Source organism: Heteronotia binoei, chromosome 2 (genome assembly GCF_032191835.1).
Source record: "Heteronotia binoei isolate CCM8104 ecotype False Entrance Well chromosome 2, APGP_CSIRO_Hbin_v1, whole genome shotgun sequence".
Lineage (NCBI taxonomy): Eukaryota > Metazoa > Chordata > Lepidosauria > Squamata > Gekkonidae > Heteronotia > Heteronotia binoei.
Genome location: NC_083224.1, coordinates 193,955,270 through 193,975,134, shown reverse-complemented (window position 1 = coordinate 193,975,134; position 19,865 = coordinate 193,955,270). Strand labels below are relative to the sequence as shown.

At 50.5% G+C, this 19,865-nt stretch overlaps 1 protein-coding gene across 3 annotated transcripts in view; it reads left to right on the top strand.

Moving 5' to 3' along the window:
• The window catches only part of MBD3 (methyl-CpG binding domain protein 3), a 37,490-nt gene extending 22,969 nt beyond the window's left edge, over positions 1–14,521 (top strand). For all 3 annotated transcript variants that reach the window (XM_060232779.1, XM_060232780.1, XM_060232778.1), the window contains exons 3-7: positions 1,339–1,476; positions 3,156–3,246; positions 6,499–6,676; positions 10,038–10,243; positions 12,626–14,521. In XM_060232779.1, the coding sequence (XP_060088762.1) occupies positions 1,339–1,476; positions 3,156–3,246; positions 6,499–6,676; positions 10,038–10,227 (597 nt within the window). In that variant the 3' untranslated portion in view covers positions 10,228–10,243; positions 12,626–14,521. The remainder of the gene's footprint in view (positions 1–1,338; positions 1,477–3,155; positions 3,247–6,498; positions 6,677–10,037; positions 10,244–12,625) is intronic.
• Positions 14,522–19,865: the final 5,344 nt, after the last annotated feature.

The following is a 19,865-nucleotide window of genomic DNA, read 5'->3' as shown; positions in this document are numbered from 1 at the left end:
CCCCCACAACAGACACCCTGTGAAGCGGGTGGTGCTGAGAGGGCTCTCCCAGAAGCTGCCCTTTCAAGGACAGAGTCTCAGAGAGGCCTACAATCTCCTTTCTCTTCCTCCCCCACAACAGACACCCTGTGAGGTGGGTGGTGCTGAGAGAACTCTTCCAGAACCTGCCCTTTCAAGGACAGAGTCTCAGAGGGGCCTACAATCTCCTTTCCCTTCCTCCCCCACCACAGACACCCTGTGAGGTGGGTGGGACTGAGAGGGCTCTCCCAGAAGCTGCCCTTTCAAGGACAGAGTCTCAGAGCGGCCTACAATCTCTTTTCCCTTCCTTCTCCACAACAGACACCCTGTGAGGTGGGTGGGGCTGAGAGAGCTCTCCCAGAAGCTGGCCTTTGAAGGACAGAGTCTCAGAGCGGCCTACAATCTCCTTTCCCTTCCCCACAACAGACACCCTGTGAGGCGGGTGGGGCTGAGAGGGCTCTCCCAGAAGCTGCCCTTTCAAGGATAGAGTGCGGCCTACAATCTCCTTTCCCTTCCCCCACAACAGACACCCTGTGAAGCAGGTGGGGCTGAGAGGGCTCTCCCAGAATCTGCCCTTTCAAGGACAGAGTCTCAGAGAGGCCTACAATCTCCTTTCTCTTCCTCCCCCACAACAGACACCCTGTGAGGCGGGTTGGGCTGAGAGAACTCTCCCAGAACCTACCCTTTCAAGGACAGAGTCTCAGAGGGGCCTACAATCTCCTTTCCCTTCCTCCCCCACAACAGACACCCTGTGAGGTGGGTGAGGCTGAGAGGGCTCACCCAGAAGCTGCCCTTTCAAGAACAGAGTCTCAGAGCAGCCTACAATCTCCTTTCCCTTCCTCCTCCACAACAGACACCCTGTGAGGTGGGTGGGGCTGAGAGAGCTCTCCCAGAAGCTGCCCTTTGAAGGACAGAGTCTCAGAGTGGCCTACAATCTCCTTTACCTTCCTCCCCCACAACAGACACCCTCTGAGGCAGCTGGGGCTGAGAGAGCTCTCCCAGAAGCTGCCCTTTCAAGGACAGAGTCTCAGAGTGGCCTACAATCTCCTTTCCCTTCTTCCCCCACAACAGTACTAAAAGTTGCACCAGTACTAAAAGTTCACTTATCAATGCACAGAAATAATATGCCCAATGCAGCTAGCATAAATCAGAGCCCCGTTGCTGCGAAACGTGGAGGCTGAGCCTAGCACTTTCTTCCAGAGCTGCTGGAAATCACTGGTCAAATGTTGGCTGTAAGGGCAGCGAACAGAGGAGTATCTTTCAGAAGAGTTTTAACTCCCATCTTCCTTCTGTTTGCTTGTTTCTCCCGCCTTTCCTTAGGGTAAACCTGATTTGAACACCGCTCTCCCCGTCCGACAGACAGCTTCGATCTTCAAGCAGCCGGTCACCAAGATCACCAACCACCCCAGCAATAAAGTGAAGACAGATCCCCAAAAAGCAGTCGACCAACCTCGGCAGGTAAAACTTTAGGCCCTCCCTCCGTCCCTCCTTTCCTACAACTGACGTTTATTCTGTGTGGTTCTTACATGAAGCAAGTTTGGTCTCCCCCGGATTTAGCTTCTCTACATTGCCTTATCCTTCTTGAGCACTGCTTTAATTTCATTGTCATCCATTGGGTCAAAACGCTTCCCTAGCCAGCTTTCTGCTCCTAATGTATTTTAAAAGTTCTTTTTTTTTGGTCCCTGGTCCAAAAGATTTCTGGCTGTCGTCAACTACAGCAAGGACCTTTTCGGCCCTGGTTCCAGCCCAGTGGAACTCTCTGCCTGGTGACATTCACACCCTGCGGAACCTAGGCTCAGTTTCGGAAGGCATGTAAACACAGATGTTCCACCAGGTCTACTATTGAGGACAGCAGTGGCCTATATCGTGGCTCTCACTGTGGCCTTCTCCGTGACCGATCCTTGATCTGCGCAAAGGAGGGAGCAACTTTCTCCCTTTCTCACAATACAAGAACTCGTGGGCATTCGATGAAATTGCTGAGCAGTCAGGTTAAAACGGATAAAAGGAAGTCCTTCTTCACCCAAAGGGTGATTAACCTGTGGAATTCACTGCCACAGGAGGTGGTGGCAGCTACAAGCATAGCCACCTTCAAGAGGGGTTTAGATAAAAATATGAAGCAGAAGTCCATCGGTGGCTATTAGCCACAGTGTGTGTGTGTGTGTTATGAAAGAAACACACTCTCTTCGTTTACAAAATAGTCACAATGTGTAATGCAAACTGCATTCGCCAAGACGCCTTGAATAAACAATACACTAACGCAGTTAAAAAGGTAAAGGCAGTCCCCTGTGCAAGCACGAGTCGTTTCCGACTCTGGGATGATGTTGCTTTCACAACGTTTTCACGGCAGACTTTTTACGGGTTGCTTCGCCATTACCTTCCCCAGTCATCTACACTTTCCCCTCAGCAAGCTGGGTACTCCTTTGACCGACCTCAGAAGGATGGAAGGCTGAGTCAACCTGGAGCCGGCTACCTGAACCAGCTTCTGCTGGGATCGAACTCAGGTTGTGAGCAGAGGACTCCGACTGCAGTATTGCAGCTTTACCACTGTGTGCCACGGGACGTTGCAAAACGCTACTGAATGCTGATGAATACAAATCGGTAGAGGCGTTCCGTGAATAAAAATGAATAAATAAAATAAGAACTGAAGGAAGCCAGGAAATTTTGGCACTTCAAGTCTACTGTTCCAATATATACGACAAGGGGGTCCCTTGAGGAAGGATAGCGCATCCCAAATGAAATTGGAACGGTTCTGTTTTTTCGTCAGACTCACCATAAATCATGAATTCTGGACCGTAGCCACGTTGTACACGGGGTGGTTTTGTAACTGCATTAGTGTATTGTCTATTCGAGGTGCTTTGGTGAATACAGTTTGTATTACACATTGTGACTCTCTTGTAAACAGAGAGTGTGTTTCTTTCTAAGTGTCTGTACCTCGCTGGTCCTGATCATTTCTGACAAGGGAGGGAGCAAAGCACAATTTTATGCCGTCATCAAGTCCAGCGGGTTTTATTGTAGTTCGATGTTAAATTATTCTCTTGTACGCCACCCTGAGCCCTCTAGGGAAGGGTGGTCTATAAATTTTAATAATAATAATAGTGACTATTGTTGATCTTTTATGCTTCCCCCCCTCTCCTTAGCTCTTCTGGGAGAAGAAATTGAGCGGTCTTAACGCCTTTGACATTGCAGAGGAGCTGGTGAAGACTATGGATCTTCCAAAAGGTTTGCAAGGTACTGCAACTGAATACTTAACAGCAGGGCGCTTATTTTTTGTAGGAAAAGCCCAGCAGGAACTCATTTGCATATGAGGCCACACCCCCCTGTTGTCACCATTGTTTTGTGGGGAAAGCCCAGCAGGACATAACCCTTGACTAGAAATGTGAAGGCTCGGAAAAATTTGGGGGGAAAGGTTTTTTTCCGTTTTTTTTTCCCTGAAGCCTTTTTTGTTTCCGAAAAATTGAAAAAAAAATAAAAGTAATTGATTAGGGAACGTTTTATTTTAACACGATGAATAAAATATTTTAAGACCAGATGTTCAAATATTTTCCAAATCATTTTGAAAAAATATGTATGGTATCAGATTATTCTAATTTCTGTGCACTGAGGACAAGCAAGTCCTAAGTCATGCCCATTCATTGAAACTTAGTCCTACACTCCCTTCTATACACTTCCCTCCTCTTCAGTTCTTTTTAGGAGAATGAGGTTTTTTATTTTTATTTAATACTGTGGAGAGGAAATACGCATAATTGTTACTTCTGGATTTTTCAAAATTGTTTTGTGGAGGTTTTTTTTGTGTGTTCCACATAAACTAGTAAATGAGATTGTTCAGGAGACTGTTGCTCCATTTGTTACAATTACAAATAGATATTATTTCAAGAGTAAATTCTGTTTGTAATGATCGTTTGGATACACTATATTTTTAATAAGCTAGTTGCGATAATTTCATGCCAAGTAAAATTGTCCATGGTCACATTTTATGTTCCTAAAGTAACAGAATGACTTTCAATCTGGAAAAGAAAAAAAGTAGCATTTTTTTCAATTTTTCAGAAAATTTCCAGGGTTGTTTTTTTCTGAGCTTCAAAATTTCCGGAAATTTTACATCTCTGCCCCTGGCACCAAGCCAGCCGGAACTGCGTTCCTGCTCAGAAAAGCCCTGCTTACCAGCTAGCAAGTCTTAGAAGCGTAAGGAGCATCTAGTCTCGAGGTGTCAAACTCATTTGTTATGAGGGCCGGATCTGTTGGGCCGGGCCATGTCAGGCCAGGCCATGTTTGTACCTATTTAAGATTAGGTAGCAGAGCTATAAACTTTTTAAAGGACACAGACAAACGCAACAAAATATATTTTTAAAAAGCTTAAAATAAAACATGATTAAACATTAGCAGGTGTTGGTCTTAAAGGTGCTTTCTTTGCATCTCTCCCATGGGATCCAGGGAACTGGGCAGAGGAAGCTCTGGCTCTTTCCTTCCCTCCCCAGGGGACCAGGAGGGGGAGGAGCCTCAACCAATGGAGAAAATCGAGGTTTTGCTCTGTTAGTTCCTGTGCGACTGAGCAAGCCTTGCGAAGCAAGTTCAGGAAGCAAGAGAGGGAGAAGGAAGCAGACAAGAGGCAGTTTCTTGGGCGCCTGATAGGAGCCCTCCAGGGGCCTGATTCAGCCCCTGGGCCGCAAGTCTGATCTAGTCTAACACCCACCCACCTCCCATTGAGTGCAGGAAATCCAAAGCTGGTCCCTAACCTTTCTGAGTCTGGGGAACACCTTTTGAAATCTTACACCGGGCAGTGGACACAACCGCAAAATGGCTGCCGTGGGAAATGGACACACCCACAGACACACAGAGGAGGCCCAGGTGCATGGGACAAGAGAAGTAATTTTTAAAAATCTATTTGGAAAGAAGAGAACAGCACCAGCCCTGTGGAGGAAGCGGCCACCAAAACAACATTATTTCAATCTGCCCCGCCAGTCGGATCTCCAGTGGCCAATCAGAAAGCCCTGTTGGGGGAGGAGCCTCGCCTGGTCCTGCCCACCGTCACCAAGAATAATCTTGCCTTTCGCGAGTCTCTGTGTAGGCTGTTGCCACACTGGGGGGGAAAAATTGGGGATTCCCTCTGACTTCTGGAAGTTGTGCACATGGAACTCAACAAAAGCTCACAACGCTCTTGTATACTTCCAAAATTGTAACACATGCATTGAGACTCTTAAGACCTGACTAAGGCTTATAGAAGTGGGAGTCAGGACCCTTGTGACCAGCCCTCTGTTGCCTTGGCCAGTGGCTGAAGAACAGTGGCAGCACAATATGTAAAATACAAAATATTGTGCAAAAACAAACACTCTTGACTAGTGTATACAAAATTCTATTGACATGAAATGAACAGCCTACAACAGTGGGCATGCATTCATACAGTATAAATAGAAAACAAACGAATGTCTCAAAACAATATTCCAGGGAGGACCCCACACAGGGGTGTCGAACGTACTGCCCGGGAGCCGAATCAGGCCGCCGAGCAAGTGCTTGTCATCTGCTTCCTTCCCCCTCTCTCTTGCTTCCTTCTGCATCACAGCTTGCTTTGCAAAGCTTGCTCAACTGTGCAGGAGCTATGGAACAAAACCTCTATTTTCTCCGTTGGCTGAGGCGCCTCCCTTGGGGAGGAAGAGGGGAGGAATAGCTTACTTTGCCAGGCTTGCTCAATCGCACATCAGAGCTACTGAGGCAAGCCTCTCTTCTTTCTATTGGTTGATGCTCCTCCCCCTCCTGGTCCCCTGGGGAAGGAAGGAAAGAGCCAGAGCTTCCTTTGCCCCGTTCTCTGGACTGCATGGGAGAAATACAAAGAAAGCACCATTAAGACCAACAAGTGCTGATCAATTAATCATGTTTTATTTTAAGTTTTTAAAAATCTTTAATTGTGTTTGCATCCTTTAATTGTTTTTGCGTCAATCACACAGCTGCTACAGAGTAAAGCCTCTATTTTCTCCATTGGCTGAGGCTCCTCCCTTGGGGAGGAATAGCTTGCCTTGCCAAGCTCTCTCAATCGCATAGCAGAGCTACTGAGCCAAGCCTCTCTTCCTTCTATTGGCTGAGGCTCCTCCCCCTCCTGGTCCCCTGGGGAAGGAAGGAAAGAGCCAGAGCTTCCTTTGCCCCAGTTCCCTGGATCCCATGGGAGAGATACAAAGAAAGCACCTTTAAGACCAATGAGTGCTAACGTTTTAAGCATTTTTTTAAAAATCTTTAATCGTGTTTGCCTGTGTCCTTTATAAAGTTTATAACTCTGCTACCTAATCTTAAATAGGAACACACATGGCCCGGCCTGACGTGGCTCAGCCCAACCTGACATGACCTGGCCCAACAAGGTCTCATTTAGGTCAGATCCGGCCCTTGTAACAAATGAGTTTGACACCCCAGGTTCAGCGGAAGCCAGCCGATATCTGGCGCGGTTGGCAGGGAAGGTAAGGAAAGGAGGCTTGCTGATCCGTCTCTCCTTTTCCTCAGGCGTGGGGCCTGGCTGCACCGACGAGACCCTCCTCTCTGCCATCGCCAGCGCCCTCCACACCAGCACGATGCCCATCACGGGGCAGCTCTCTGCCGCCGTCGAGAAGAACCCCGGCGTCTGGCTGAACACCTCACAACCCCTCTGCAAAGCCTTCATGGTGACTGACGAAGACATCAGGTATCCGGGGGGAACGGGGTTGTACAGCCTCTGGCCCACCCTTCCCCCCTCCAAGGAGATCAGGGCTTTTCTTACACAGCCTCTCTCTTCCCTCTTTATCCTCACAACAACCACGTTCAGATTATTTATTATTACGGTAAAAAAGGTAAAGCTAGTCCCCTGTGCAAGCACCAGTCGTTTCTGGCTCTGGGTTGACGTTGTTATCACGACGTTTTCACAGCAGACTTTGTATGGGGTGGTTTGCCCTTGCCTTCCCCAGTCCTCTGCCCTTTCCTCCCAGCAAGCTGGGGACTCCTTTGACCGACCTCGGAAGGATGGAAGGCTGTGTCAACCTGGAGTCGGCGACCTGAACCCAGCTTCCGCTGGGATCGAACTCAGGTTGTGAGCAGAGAGTTCAGACTGCAGTACTGCAGCTTTACCACTCTGCACCACAGGGCTTCTAAGTAAGGGTAGTCCCCTGTGCAAGCGCCAGTCGTTTCCAGCTCTGGGGTGACGTTGCTCTTACAATGTTTTCACGGCAGACTTTTTATGGGGTGGTTTGCCATTGCCTTCCCCAGTCCTCTACGTTTTCCTCCCAGCAAGCTGGGGACTCCTTTGACTGACCTCAGAAGGATGGAAGGCTGTGTCAACCTGGAGCCGGCGATCTGAACCCAGCTTCCGCTGGGATCGAACTCAGGTTGTGAGCAGAGAGTTCAGGCTTCAGTACTGCAGCTTTACCACTCTGCGCCGCAGGGCTGTTCAATTATTATGGTACATAACCAATAAAAACAATTTAAGAAGCCAGTCCATTCAGATCCGATGTACAAAGTCTCAAACATTGGGGCATGGTTGGTTACAGTAGAATAAAAATATTTGAAAAAGGGGAGCTCTGCAAAATTTTAAAATATACAGAAAGCATAAAAGAGGTCAACTTCGAAGTCCCTCCTTTACAAAACCGTCACAAATTCTCCTGGCAGCCGCCAGAAATCTGGCACAGTGGTTCGTAAATTGGGGATTAGAGTCTGCTAACAATATATTTCCAGTCTTAGAGTCCAAAAGGCCTTGGCATCTCTCTAGCAAAGGATGAATATACTTGGCATGTATGCTTTGGTATAGTCCACTCTCGAGAAAAACATGGTCAGTCGTTTCCACTTTATCTCTGCCATTGGCACTGAGCTATAATGGCCTTTCTACGACCGCAGATGGAAAAATGATGATAATAATAATAATAAGCTTTTATTTATATCCCGCCCTCCCCGCCAAGGCAGGCTCAGGGCAGCTCACAAGACATGGAGTGTACAAGCCCTGTGGAACTGATGAAATGTTGCATCGGGCCATAGAAAAAGCCCTTCTGCTAGACTTGAAACGTAAGGGGCTGGATAATCCTTGGGGGGGGGGGGCGGGGAACTGGATAATCCGCGACCCTGGCAATATTGTTCTGTCTCTCAATGTATTGTAATCTCTATTTGACTGTGGCCTTGTGAGGTAGATTAAGCTGAAAGGTCTGAAACCCCTAATGTTGGGTCTCAGAACCAAGCAAGGCCCAGAACCTGGGGTCCATGGTGCTGGACTGAGCGCTCTGTCCACTATACAGTACTGCCTTTCAAGGGATGACTTCAGAATTCCTTCCCTCCCCCCTCCCTTTGGCCTCTGCTCAGGGAAAGACCCCTGAATCAAGAGATCAGAGTACAGATTGGCAGTGGGCCTTCTTCAGGCCAGTGTGGTGCAGAGCCAGTATGCTGTAGTAGTTACGAGTGGCGGATTCTAGTCTGAAGAGCCAGGTTTGATTCCCCCACTCCTCCATCAGGTAGGCTGCTGGGTGACCTTAAGTCAGTCCCAGTTCTATCTGAGCTCTCTCGGCCCCACCTATCTCCCAGGGTGTCTGTTGTGGGGGAGGAAAGGAAAGGAGATTGTAGGCCGCTCTGAGCCTCTGTCCTTCAAAAGGGCAGCTTCTGGGAGAGCCCTCTCAGCCCCACCCACCTCACAGGGTGTCTGTTGTGGGGGAGGAAGGGAAAGGAGATTGTAGGCCGCTCTGAGCCTCTGTCCTTGAAAGGGCAGCTTCTGGGAGAGCTCTCTTAGCCCCACCAACCTCACAGGGTGTCTGTTGTGGGGGAGGAAGGGAAAGGAGATTGTAGGCCGCTCTGAGCCTCTGTCCTTGAAAGGGCAGCTTCTGGGAGAGCTCTCTTAGCCCCACCAACCTCACAGGGTGTCTGTTGTGGGGGAGGAAGGGAAAGGAGATTGTAGGCCGCTCTGAGCCTCTGTCCTTGAAAGGGCAGCTTCTGGGAGAGCTCTCTCAGCCCCACCCACCTCACAGGGTGTCTGTTGTGGGGGAGGAAGGCAAAGGAGATTGTAGGCTGCTCTGAGACTCTGTCCTTGAAAGAGCAGCTTCTGGGAGAGCTCTCTCAGGCCCACCTGCCTAACAGGGTGTCTGTTGTGGGGGAGGAAGGGAAAAGAGATTGTAGGCCACTCTGAGACTCTGTCCTTGAAAGAGCAGCTTCTGGGAGAGCTCTCTCAGGCCCACCCACCTCACAGGGTGTCTGTTGTGGGGAGGAAGAGAAAGGAGATGGTAGGCCGCTCTGAGCCTCTGTCCTTCAAAAGGGCAGCTTCTGGGAGAGCCCTCTCAGCCCCACCCACCTCACAGGGTGTCTGTTGTGGGGGAGGAAGGGAAAGGAGATTGTAGGCCACTCTGAGATTCTGTCCTTGAAAAGACAGCTTCTGGGAGAGCTCTCAGCCCACCTACCTCACAGGGTGTCTGTTGTGGGGAGGAAGGGAAAGGAGATTGTAGGCCAGTCTGAGACTCTGTCCTTCAAAGGGCAGCTTCTGGGAGAGCTCTCTCAGTCCCACCCACCTCACAGGGTGTCTGTTGGGGACGAAAGGAATGGAGATTGTAGGCCACTCTGAGACTGTCCTTGAAAGGGCAGCTTCTGGGTGAGCCCTTTGAGCCCCACCCAACTCACAGGGTGTCTGTTGTGGGGGAGGAAAAGAGATTTTAGGCCGCTCTGGGACTCTGACCTTGAAAGAGCAGCTTCGGGGAGAGCTCTCTCAGCTCCACCTGCCTCACATGGCGTCTGTTGTCGGGATGGGGGATAGTAAAAGAGATTGTGACCGCTTTGAGACTGAGATATTCAGAGTATGGGGCGGGATATAAATCCAATATGTTCTTCTTCTAGTCTCTTCTAAAAGGGTAAGGGTAGTGCCCTGTGCAAGCACCAAGTTTTTCCACTGTGCGCCACGGGGCAGTTCTCCTTTTTTCCCTTGCTATCCCCCCCCCCCCCCGTTTTTCCCTCTGCAGACAGAACTGTGAAGGAGAACAGTGTGCCTCCATGTGTTTTCCTGGTTAGGAAACCAGAGGTCTGAGCATGCCTGTGTTTCCCCCGGGCAGGAAGCAGGAGGAGCTGGTCCAGCAGGTGCGGAAGAGGCTGGAAGAGGCCCTGATGGCAGACATGCTTGCCCACGTGGAGGAGATCACCCGAGACGGAGAAGCCCCCACCGAGAAGCTGCGGGGAGAGGAAGACGGGGAGGACGACGAAGAAGACGACATGGATCGTGGGCCAGAGATCGAGAACGTATAGTTGTAGCGGCTGCAGGGTAGCGTGTTTCAGAACTCTCGAGGAGCCTGCCCCTCCCTCCCCCCCCTTCCCCCGTTGGTTGGTTTGATTTATAAAACTCTCTCCCTCCCAAAGGGCTCTGAAGCCCTTGGGAGCTGAGCAGGGCTTCGGCACGAGCAGATTGGCAACGGGGAACAAGTTTCCTGAAGCTGGTTTCCTTTAAGAAGGATGTAGACCAGGAGTGGCCCCATTGTGGCTTGGGAGCTACGCATGGCTTTTTTCACGCATTCTGTGCGGTTCTCAAAGACCCCACTGCCCTGTTGGCTGGCTTGGAGAAGGCATTTCTCGCTTTCAATCGCTTTGCCAAGCCAGCTGGTGGCTTGAAGAATGCATTAAATGTTAAAGTTGCTTTCCTCCCCTCTTCTTTCCTCCCCTCCCTTCCGCTCTCCTTTCCTTCACTCCACTCACCTTTCCTTTCCTTCCACTCTCCTTTCCTCCCCTCCCTTCCCCTTTCCTCCCCTCCCCTCTCCTTTTCCCCCCTTCCCTTTCCTCCCCTCTCGCATTCTCTTCCCTCTCCTCCCCTGCTCTTTCCTTTCTTCTCCCCTGCTCTTTCCTTCCCCTCCCCTCCCCTCTCTTCCCTTCCCCTTCCCCTTTCCTCCCCTCCCTTCTCCTTTCCTCCCCTCTCCTTCCCCTGCTCTCTCCTCCCCTCTCCTTCCCTCCCCTCCTTTCTTCTCTCCTTCCCTCCCCTGCCCTCTCCTTTCTTCTCCTCTCCTCCCTTCTGCTCTCCTTTCCTCTCTTGCTTCTTTCCCTGCCTCCCATGCTTCCTGTGGCTCTCTAGCATCTGACATTTTATTTTATTTGGCTCTTGCGTTAAGCAACTTCAGCCACGCCTGCCCTAGGCTGATCTTTGCAAGACCTCATCTTCGTCCAGCACAGCCAGGCTTTTTCTTTTCGCATGCCGGGAGGGTGGGGGGGGGGGGCGGGTGGGAACCTATCTGGGGCCTGGGCCCATACAGTTACCAGGCAGGCGGCCCTGGTAGAAGTTGAGAAGGAGGAGAGGGTGTTTAGGCAGGAAGAGGCGCCATCCCTTTTAGCAACAGAGGTATACAGCTATTGAGCATGAATGTTGCATCAAAACACATTGGCTATGCCCTGTCCTCTTGTCAATCTCGGTAGCTCTTCTGGTGCTAGTTCGGTGTGGTGGTTAAGTGTGCGGACTCTTATCTGGGAGAACTGGGTTTGATTCCCCACTCCTCCACTTGCACCTGCTAGCATGGCCTTGGGTCAGCCATAGCTCTCGCAGGGGTTGTCCTTGAAAGGGCAGCTGCTGTGAGAGCCCTCTCCAGCCCCACCCACCTCACAGGGTGTCTGTTGTGGGGGAGGAAGAGAAAGGGGATTGTAGGCCCCTCTTAACACTCTGTCCTTGAAAGGGCAGCTTCTGGGTGAGCTCTCTCAGCTCCACCTGCTTTACAGGATGTCTTGTGGGGGAGGAAGGGGAAGGAGATTATAGGCCACTCTGAGACTCTGTCCTTGAAAGGACAGCTTGAAAGGGGTTGTCCTTGAAAGGGCAGCTGCTGTGAGAGCCCTCTCAGCCCCACCCGCCTCACAGGGCGTCTGTTGTGGGGGAGGAAAGGATAGGAGATTGTAGGCCGCTCTGAGTCTCTGATTCAGAAAGAAGGCGGGGTATAAATCTGCAGTCATCGTCTTCTTATTTATTTATTTATTACTTCCCATTTATATCCCACCCTCTCCGCAAGCGGACTCAGGGCGGCTTACAACATTATAAAAACAATCAATCTAATAAAACATATAAAACCATAATTTACATATATTAACTTTAAAACCATTCTGTAGTGCTATTTCAGTCCAGTATCGGCGGTATTGACTTCTCGACCAAGATCGCCAGCATTCTGTAGGATGTCCGGTGGCAGCCTTTTTTCAATCAAACCGCAAAAGCCTGTTTGAACAATTCGGTCTTACAGGCCCTGCGGAACGCAGACAAATTCCGCAGGGCCCTTATAGCTTCTGGGAGGGTGTTCCAAAGTTCTGGTGCTGCCACCGAAAAAGCCCTGGATCTCGTTATACATAGCCTGGCTTCTTATGGCTAGTGCCACCACATCCACATGAGTTTCATGCGTTGACAAACATTTGTGTGAAATAAGTACTTGCCTTTAGCCAGTCTCTCAACTCCTGGCTTGTAGCCATTTTCATTCTGGAGCCACGTTTGAGTGTCCCGTTCACAAATAACTTCCTTCTTCCTGTAAACGATCCATCTCCTTTTTCGTACCAGCAACCGATTTTTGCCGGCGGCTTTGCTCTCGAGTTTTCCCCGCTGCCCGTTTTTCCATGTTTGTGAAAATGGTTATGAAAATGGCTAGTCCCCTGTGAGTATTGAATCTCTCTTTACCTTCCTTTCTTTCAGTAAGTTTCAGCTGAGGATTCTCACCTCAGAGGCAAACGTGTCTTCAAGCCCACATTAATACCCCGGCGGCGTTACTGTCCGTGTGGACGTCATTGGCATCTGTTCACAGAACACCTCGTGAAGCCGGTGACTTGGTAGATGCTGGATAATTCTGAAGGAGGACTTGTATTACATCTATATTCCACTCCCGTCCCCTTTTCGTTCTTTTTCTTTCCTTGAAAGTATCACAGGCAGCTGAGAAGGAAGAGAGGATCTCTGCAGAACGAGGTTAAAACCACGCACGGGTTCCTAGATCTCCGATCTGAGCAGGGCTCCCTGCTCTTTTATTAACACCGCCCGGTTTTTTCTCTCTCTTTCTGTGATCCTCCATATCCGCTGCAGCCCATCCGTTCCACGTGTGAGACCTTGCCATGAAGTTTGTGTGTTCTCTTGTGACTCTTGGGGGTTTTTAAAGGTTGTTTTGGGTTTTCAAATCCCGAAGGTATAAGCAAAGGTGCCTTTCTGTTTGGGATTGGGTGGGCTTTGGGAACACTGGCTTTCCCTGGTTGGTCCCTTTATGTATTCTGGATAAACCATACTGTGGGATTTTACGTACAAGCCGTTTTTTATTTTTTTTTTATGGAAGCACTGGCACGCAGCCTTTTTGCATGCCTCGGAAACAACGAGCGACGGTGGCAGTGAGAAACTGTAATGAGAATAGCAGAGGGGGAGGCGAAGGGATCCCCGTTGTTCCTTATTCTGAGCGCTCCCCATTTCTGTTGTACTGGATTCAATCGGGGGTGGGGGAGGGGAGCAGCTTTTTGTGTTTCCCATAATAATTTTTGTTTTAAATGTAGGAGATTATAAACATCTAACGCACAGATGAGGCATGGAGTTAACCAATCCGACAGGGAAATCACACAGATCTTAATGTGCTTTGGCGTTAGCTGGGGTTTGTGTGCTGGGAGGGTTGCGTCGAGAGCTGGTGGTGCTGCTGCGTATTTGGCCCCATGGATATTCCCACCCACCCCCCTTACTTAACCATCTGCCCAAGATGGGAGAAGGGAGTTAGGGGGCTAGGCCTTCACACTTTTGTGTGGGGAGGAGGGGGAGGAATGCAACTCTCCTGAAAGAGGGGGGAAATCACACGCACAATCCTCGACTGATTTTTGCTACTGTAAGCCAGTGCCTTTCACGTTGGGGATGAAGCCATATGTCCAAATCCCTGAAAGGCAATTTATCAAAATGGTTCTTTGGGATGCATTTTGAACTTTCTGGGGAACGATACCCAAGCAGAGAGGAGTTCTAACCGCATCAGTTCCGGGCTGGACTTTATTTAGGAGAACTGTCTCTCAATGCAACTGCTAGTTAGAATATCCCTCCTCCACCCCCCACGCTAAGTTCCAAGTTTTGTTGGCTGCAGCCCATCAATTAAATCAGACTCGACTACCTTTCCCTGATCAGTTTTATTTCCCTGCGGTCGATTGCCGGTATGGAATTTTTTTTTTCCCTAGAAAACTCTGGCAGATTCTGCCATCCAAATCCAAAAAGTGTAGCCTTTCTGCATTGTAGAAAAGAGACCATCGCTACAGAAAAGCGCACCACTTGTTACATGTGCACACTTTGAGATCTGGGGTGGGGGGGGGGGGGTTGGCCTGTTGGATTGGTTTCCTTCACGGTCTCGATGGGCTGCAGCGGGCGGACATTTTGGTGTTCCGAAAGCAAAAGCAGCCGTCCACGTTGCCCCCTTTGGATAGTTTTGAGCATCCTTTATATGTATTCCAAATACGCACTCCATTCTCTTATTGCTAACGATAACTATGTATTGTGTTAGCAACTTAATGTACAGTTCTTGTTGCGGAATACTAGTTTTGTAATAAAATGGTTTTGGTTTTGGTTTTTTCCCACACGTTTTAACCTTGAGAGGATTTCAAGCCTTCGGGGACGATTTGCAGGAACCCAAAAGGGCGATCGCCGTTGTTGCCTGAATTTGTGTTTTTCAAAACACGGCTTGGTAGTAACGTTTGCTAGGATCGTTGGACCCTGGGACAAGCTCTGTTCCCTTCAGGACCTGTCGTTTGCGCTTGTTCAAAGCAAATTTTAGAACAGAGAGTCCCTTATCCACAAAGGCCACGTTCCACAAAATTCCAGTGGGATGGCCAAATCACCATCATCTGCTTTCCCAGCCGTATTTGGAGGGGTTACATGGGTCCATGATTGCTCTCAGCAGCCCTGTATGCCGGGGGTCTCCAATGTGCCATGGGACCCATCAACACCATTCCTGCTGCCTCTTCAGAAGGTGGGGCTAAGAACATAAAGAGAAGCCATGTTGGATCAGGCCAACAGCCCATCCAGTCCAACACTCTGTGTCACACAGTGGCCAAAAAACCCCAGGTGCCATTCGGAGGTCCACCAGTGGGGCCAGGATACTAGAAGCCCTCCCACTGTGTCCCCCAAGCACCAAGAAGAAAGAGCATCACTTGCCCCAGACAGAGTTCCATCAATACGCTGAGGCTAATAGCTACTGATGACCTCTGTGCCATATGTTGATCCAATCCCTTCTTGAAACTGGCTATAAGAACATAAAAGAAGTCATGTTGGATCAGGCCAGTCGCCCATCCAGTCGAACACTGTCACAGTGGCCAAAAAACCCAGGTGCCATCAGGAGGTCCACCAATGGGGCCAGGACACTAGAAGCCCTCCCACTGTGCCCCCCCCCAAAGCACCAAGAATACAGAGCATCATTGCCCCAGACATAAGAGCCTAAGAGAAGCCATGTTGGATCAGGCCGACAGCCCATCCAGTCCAACTCTGTGTCACGCAGTGGCCCCAAAAAAAACCCAGGTGCCTTCAGGAGGTCCACCAGTGGGGCCAGGACACTAGAAGCCCTCCCACTGTGCCTGCCCCCGCAAGCACCAAGAAGACAGAGCATCACTTGCCCCAGATGGAGAGTTCCATCAATACACTGACTAATAGCCACTGATGGATATCTGCTCCATATGTTGATCCAATCCCCTCTTGAAGCTGGCTATAAGAACGTAAGAGAAGCCATGTTGGATCAGGCCAGTGGCCCATCCAGTCTAACACTCGCACAGTGGCCCCCAAAAAACCAGATGCCATCAGTAGGGCCAGGACACTAGAAGCCCTCCTGCTGTGCCCCCCCGCCCCAAGCACCAAGAAGACGGAGCATCACTTGCCCCAGACAGTTCCAACAATATGGTATGGCTAATAGCCACTGGTGGACCTCTGCTCCGTATGTTGATCCAATCCCCTCTTGAAGCTGGCTATGCTGGCAACCGCCACCACCTGTAGCAGTGAATTCCACGTGTTAATCCCCCTGTAGGTGAAGAAGAACTTCCTTTATCAGCTGTAACCAGACTGCTCAGCAATTTCATGGAGTGCCCACGAGTTCTTGTATAGCAAGAAAGGGAGAAAAGTACTTCTTTCTCACGATACAAGATCCAGTCGGCTATTGGAGACCTGCCCAGCTGTACAGATTTTTTTTTTTAGCTTTGGCCGCTGTTTGCCCCCACTGCCTAAGGATTGTCACTGTGTGACTGAAGATAAACCGTGCGAATGCCAGGAAATATTGTTTACGCAGTGCGTTCATTTTCAAAGGCTCGTCCAACAGCTTCCGCCTGAGTTTTTGAAGTTGGCTCCACCTACGGAAGACAATTTTGGGGCAGCACCCACCGCACTGTAGAGCCAGCGAGGTGCAGCGGTTAAGTGCAGAGTAATTAGGAGAACCAGGTTTGATTCCCCCCTCCTTCACATGCAGCTCCTGGGTGACCTTGGGTCAGTTACAGCACTGTTCTCTCAGCCCCACCTACCTCACAGGGTGTCTGTTGTGGGGAGAGGAAAGAAAGGAGACTGATAAGGCACTCTTGAGACTCCAAGGGCGTGGGGTATAAATCTGAGACTGAGTGAAGGGCGAAGTATAATTCCAGTCTCTTGTATCGGACCTTCAATGGCGTGAAAAAGGTTGGGGACCACTGTTGCACACATTCTGCCCTTCCCTTGCACGTACTGGGTTATTACGGACCGGCACTTTGGGCCAACTCAGAAGCCTCTGAAATCGACCCAAAAAATCCAGATTGCAACATGCCGCCCATCCCCACTCCAGCCTCCGGAGAGCGGCTCAAAAAACTACCCCGTTGGAAAGGAAAGGTCCCCTGTGCAAGCACCAGTTGTTTCCGACTCTGGGGTGATGTTGCTTTTACAATGTTTTCAGGGCAGACTTTTTACAAGGTTTGCCATTGCCTTCCCCAGTCATCTACACTTCAAGCCGGGTCCTCCTTTTACTGACCTCGGAAGGATGGAAGGCTGAGTCAACCTCGAGCCGGCTATCTGAAAACCCAGCTTCCTCTGAGGATCGAACTCGGGTCGTGAGCAGAGCTTAGGATTGCAGCTTTAACACTGCCACAGGGCTCACTACTACTTCAGAAGCGGTAGCAAATTTTTAAGCCGTGCACCTTGCCTTCTGGAAGCGGCAGGGCGCAAGTGAGATGTCATGGCCTGTGAAAACGCCAAGCTGCTTTCAGCTTTTCCCTCCCCTTAACTGTCAGGCCACTCTGGGACTCTGTCCTTGAACGGGCAGCTTCTGGGAGAGCTCTTTCAGCCCCACCCACCTCACAGGGTGTCGGTTGTGGGGGAGAAAGGGAAAGGAGGTTGTAGGCCGCTCTGAGCCTCTGTCCTTGAAAGGGCAGCTGCTGTGAGAGCCCTCTCAGCCCCACCCACCTCACAGGGTGTCTGTTGTGGGGGAGGAAGGGAAAGGAGATTGTAGGCTGCTCTGAGACTCTGTCCTTAAAAGTGCAGCTTCTGGGAGAGCTCTCTCAGCCCCACCTACCTCACAGGGTGTCTGTTGTGGGGGAGGAAGGGAAAGGAGATTGTAGGCCATTCTGAGACTCTGTCCTCAAAAGGGCAGCTTCTGGGAGAGCTCTCTCAGCCCCACCCGCCTCACAGGGTGTCTGTTGTCAGGAGAGGAAGGGAAAGAGATTGTAGGCCGCTCTGAGCCTCTGTCCTTGAAAGGGCAGCTTCTGGGAGAGCTCTCTCAGCCCCACCTGCCTCACAGGGTGTCTGTTGGGGGCGAGGAAGGGAAAGGAGATTGTAGGCTGCTCTGAGACTCTGTCCTTGAAAGGGCAGCTTCTGGGAGAGCTCTCTCAGCCCCACCCACCTCACAGGGTGTCTGTTTGTGGGGGTCCTGGGTAGGAAGGGAAAGGAGATTGTAGGCCGCTCTGAGACTCTGTCCTTGAAAGGGCAGCTTCTGGGAGAGCTCTCTCAGCCCCACCCACCTCACAGGGTGCCTGTTTGTGGGGGTCCTGGGGAGGAAGGGAAAGGAGATTGTAGGTCGCTCTGAGACTCTGTCCTTGAAAGGGCAGCTTCTGGGAGAGCTCTCTCAGCCCCTCCCACCTCACAGGGTTTCTGTTGTGGGCGTGGAAGGGAAAGGAGATTGTAGGCCGCTCTGAGACTCTGTCCTTGAAAGGGCAGCCTCTGGGAGAGCTCTCTCAGCCCCACCTGACTCACAGGGTGTCTGTTGTGGGGGAGGAAGGGAAAGGAGCTTGTAGGCCGCTCTGAGACTCTGTCCTTGAAAGGTCAGCTTCTGGGAGAGCTCTCTCAGGCCCACCCCACCTCACAGGGTTTCTGTTGTGGGCGTGGAAGGGAAAGGAGATTGTAGGCCGCTCTGAGACTCTGTCCTTGAAAGGGCAGCCTCTGGGAGAGCTCTCTCAGCCCCACCTGACTCACAGGGTGTCTGTTGTGGGGGAGGAAGGGAAAGGAGCTTGTAGGCCGCTCTGAGACTCTGTCCTTGAAAGGGCAGCTCCTGGGAGAGCTCTCTCAGCCCCATCTGCCTCATAGGATGTCTGTTGTGGGGGAGGAAGGGAAAGGAGATTGTAGGCCGCTCTGAGACTCTGTCCTTGAAAGGTCAGCTTCTGGGAGAGCTCTCTCAGGCCCACCCACCTCACAGGGGGGTGGGGGTGGGGGAGGAAGGGAAAGGAGATTGTGAGCCGCTCTAAGACTCTTCGGAGTGGAGGGTGGGATATAAATCCAATATCATCATCATCTCAGACTTTATTTTTCCGGAACAAAGTGCAACGGTTTCCCCGGTGTGTGCTGGGCAGTCTCACCGTGGGCGGGGCTCCACTCCGAGCGGCAGGCAGAAACAACTGAGGGAGTGGAGGGGGGGGTGGAGCGACACACACGGAAGCCTCTGTGTTGGAGTCTCACCTTCAAAACAGAGACAGAGATCAAGAGCACCTGTAGGGCCGGCAGCTGAAAGCAGGGTGCATTTCAGCTGGGCGCTCTCTTAAAGGGACAGCCTCTGACCCACCTCCTTGCATCGGGGCAGCTGCCCCCCCCCCCCACACACACACCCTGCTCTGCCACGGGTTGGGAATGCTGCAACCCCAAAAGAGTAACGTGAAACGAAGCACAGGTATACAGCCAAAGGCATCCACGTCAAGAGAAACCTCAATAATTTAAATGATTTATATAATGAAGAATTATTTCTCACAATACAAGAACTCATGGGCATTCGATGAAATTGCTGAGCAGTCGGGTTAAAACGGATAAAAGGAAGTCCTTCACCCAAAGGGTGATTAACATGTGGAGGTCACTGCCACAGGAGGGGGTGGCGGCTGCAAGCATAGCCAACTTCAAGAGGGGATTGGACAAAAATATGGAGCAGAGGTCCATCAGTGGCTGTTAGTCAAAGTATGTATATATGTGTGTGTGTGTGTACACACACACATATATTGGCCACTGTGTGACGCAGAGTGTTGGACTGAATGGGCCATTGGCCTGATCCCACATGGCTTCTCTTATGTTTTTATTTGTAGTCAAAACACATCTACAAAAAGCATCAATCAAGTGCAAGTAGAGACCACTCCCATATACCATTCAAGTACTCATAGCCGATAGTTCATTCTTTCAATTTCAAAATCTGGGATGTGGTATAAAGAGCCGCAGAGTAGAACAGAGTCCAACGCTCCAAGTCCTCTTTTAGCCAGTGGAAAGGAGGAAAGCAGCAAGGCAAAAGTACGCAACAGGGATGCGCTATATGCCCTGCTTCACATAAGGCTTCTACGAGCTTCAAATAACACTTAACAATTCATAATGGAGACCAACGCTCCAACCATTCTGCAGACAAGAAACGGCTGTATATAGGGCATCCCTGTTGTGCATCTTTGCTTTGCAGGGGTTGGGTTTGCAGCAGAGGGCAGACCCAGGGAAGGCGGCAGGTAGCAGCACAGGGGAGCGAGCTCAG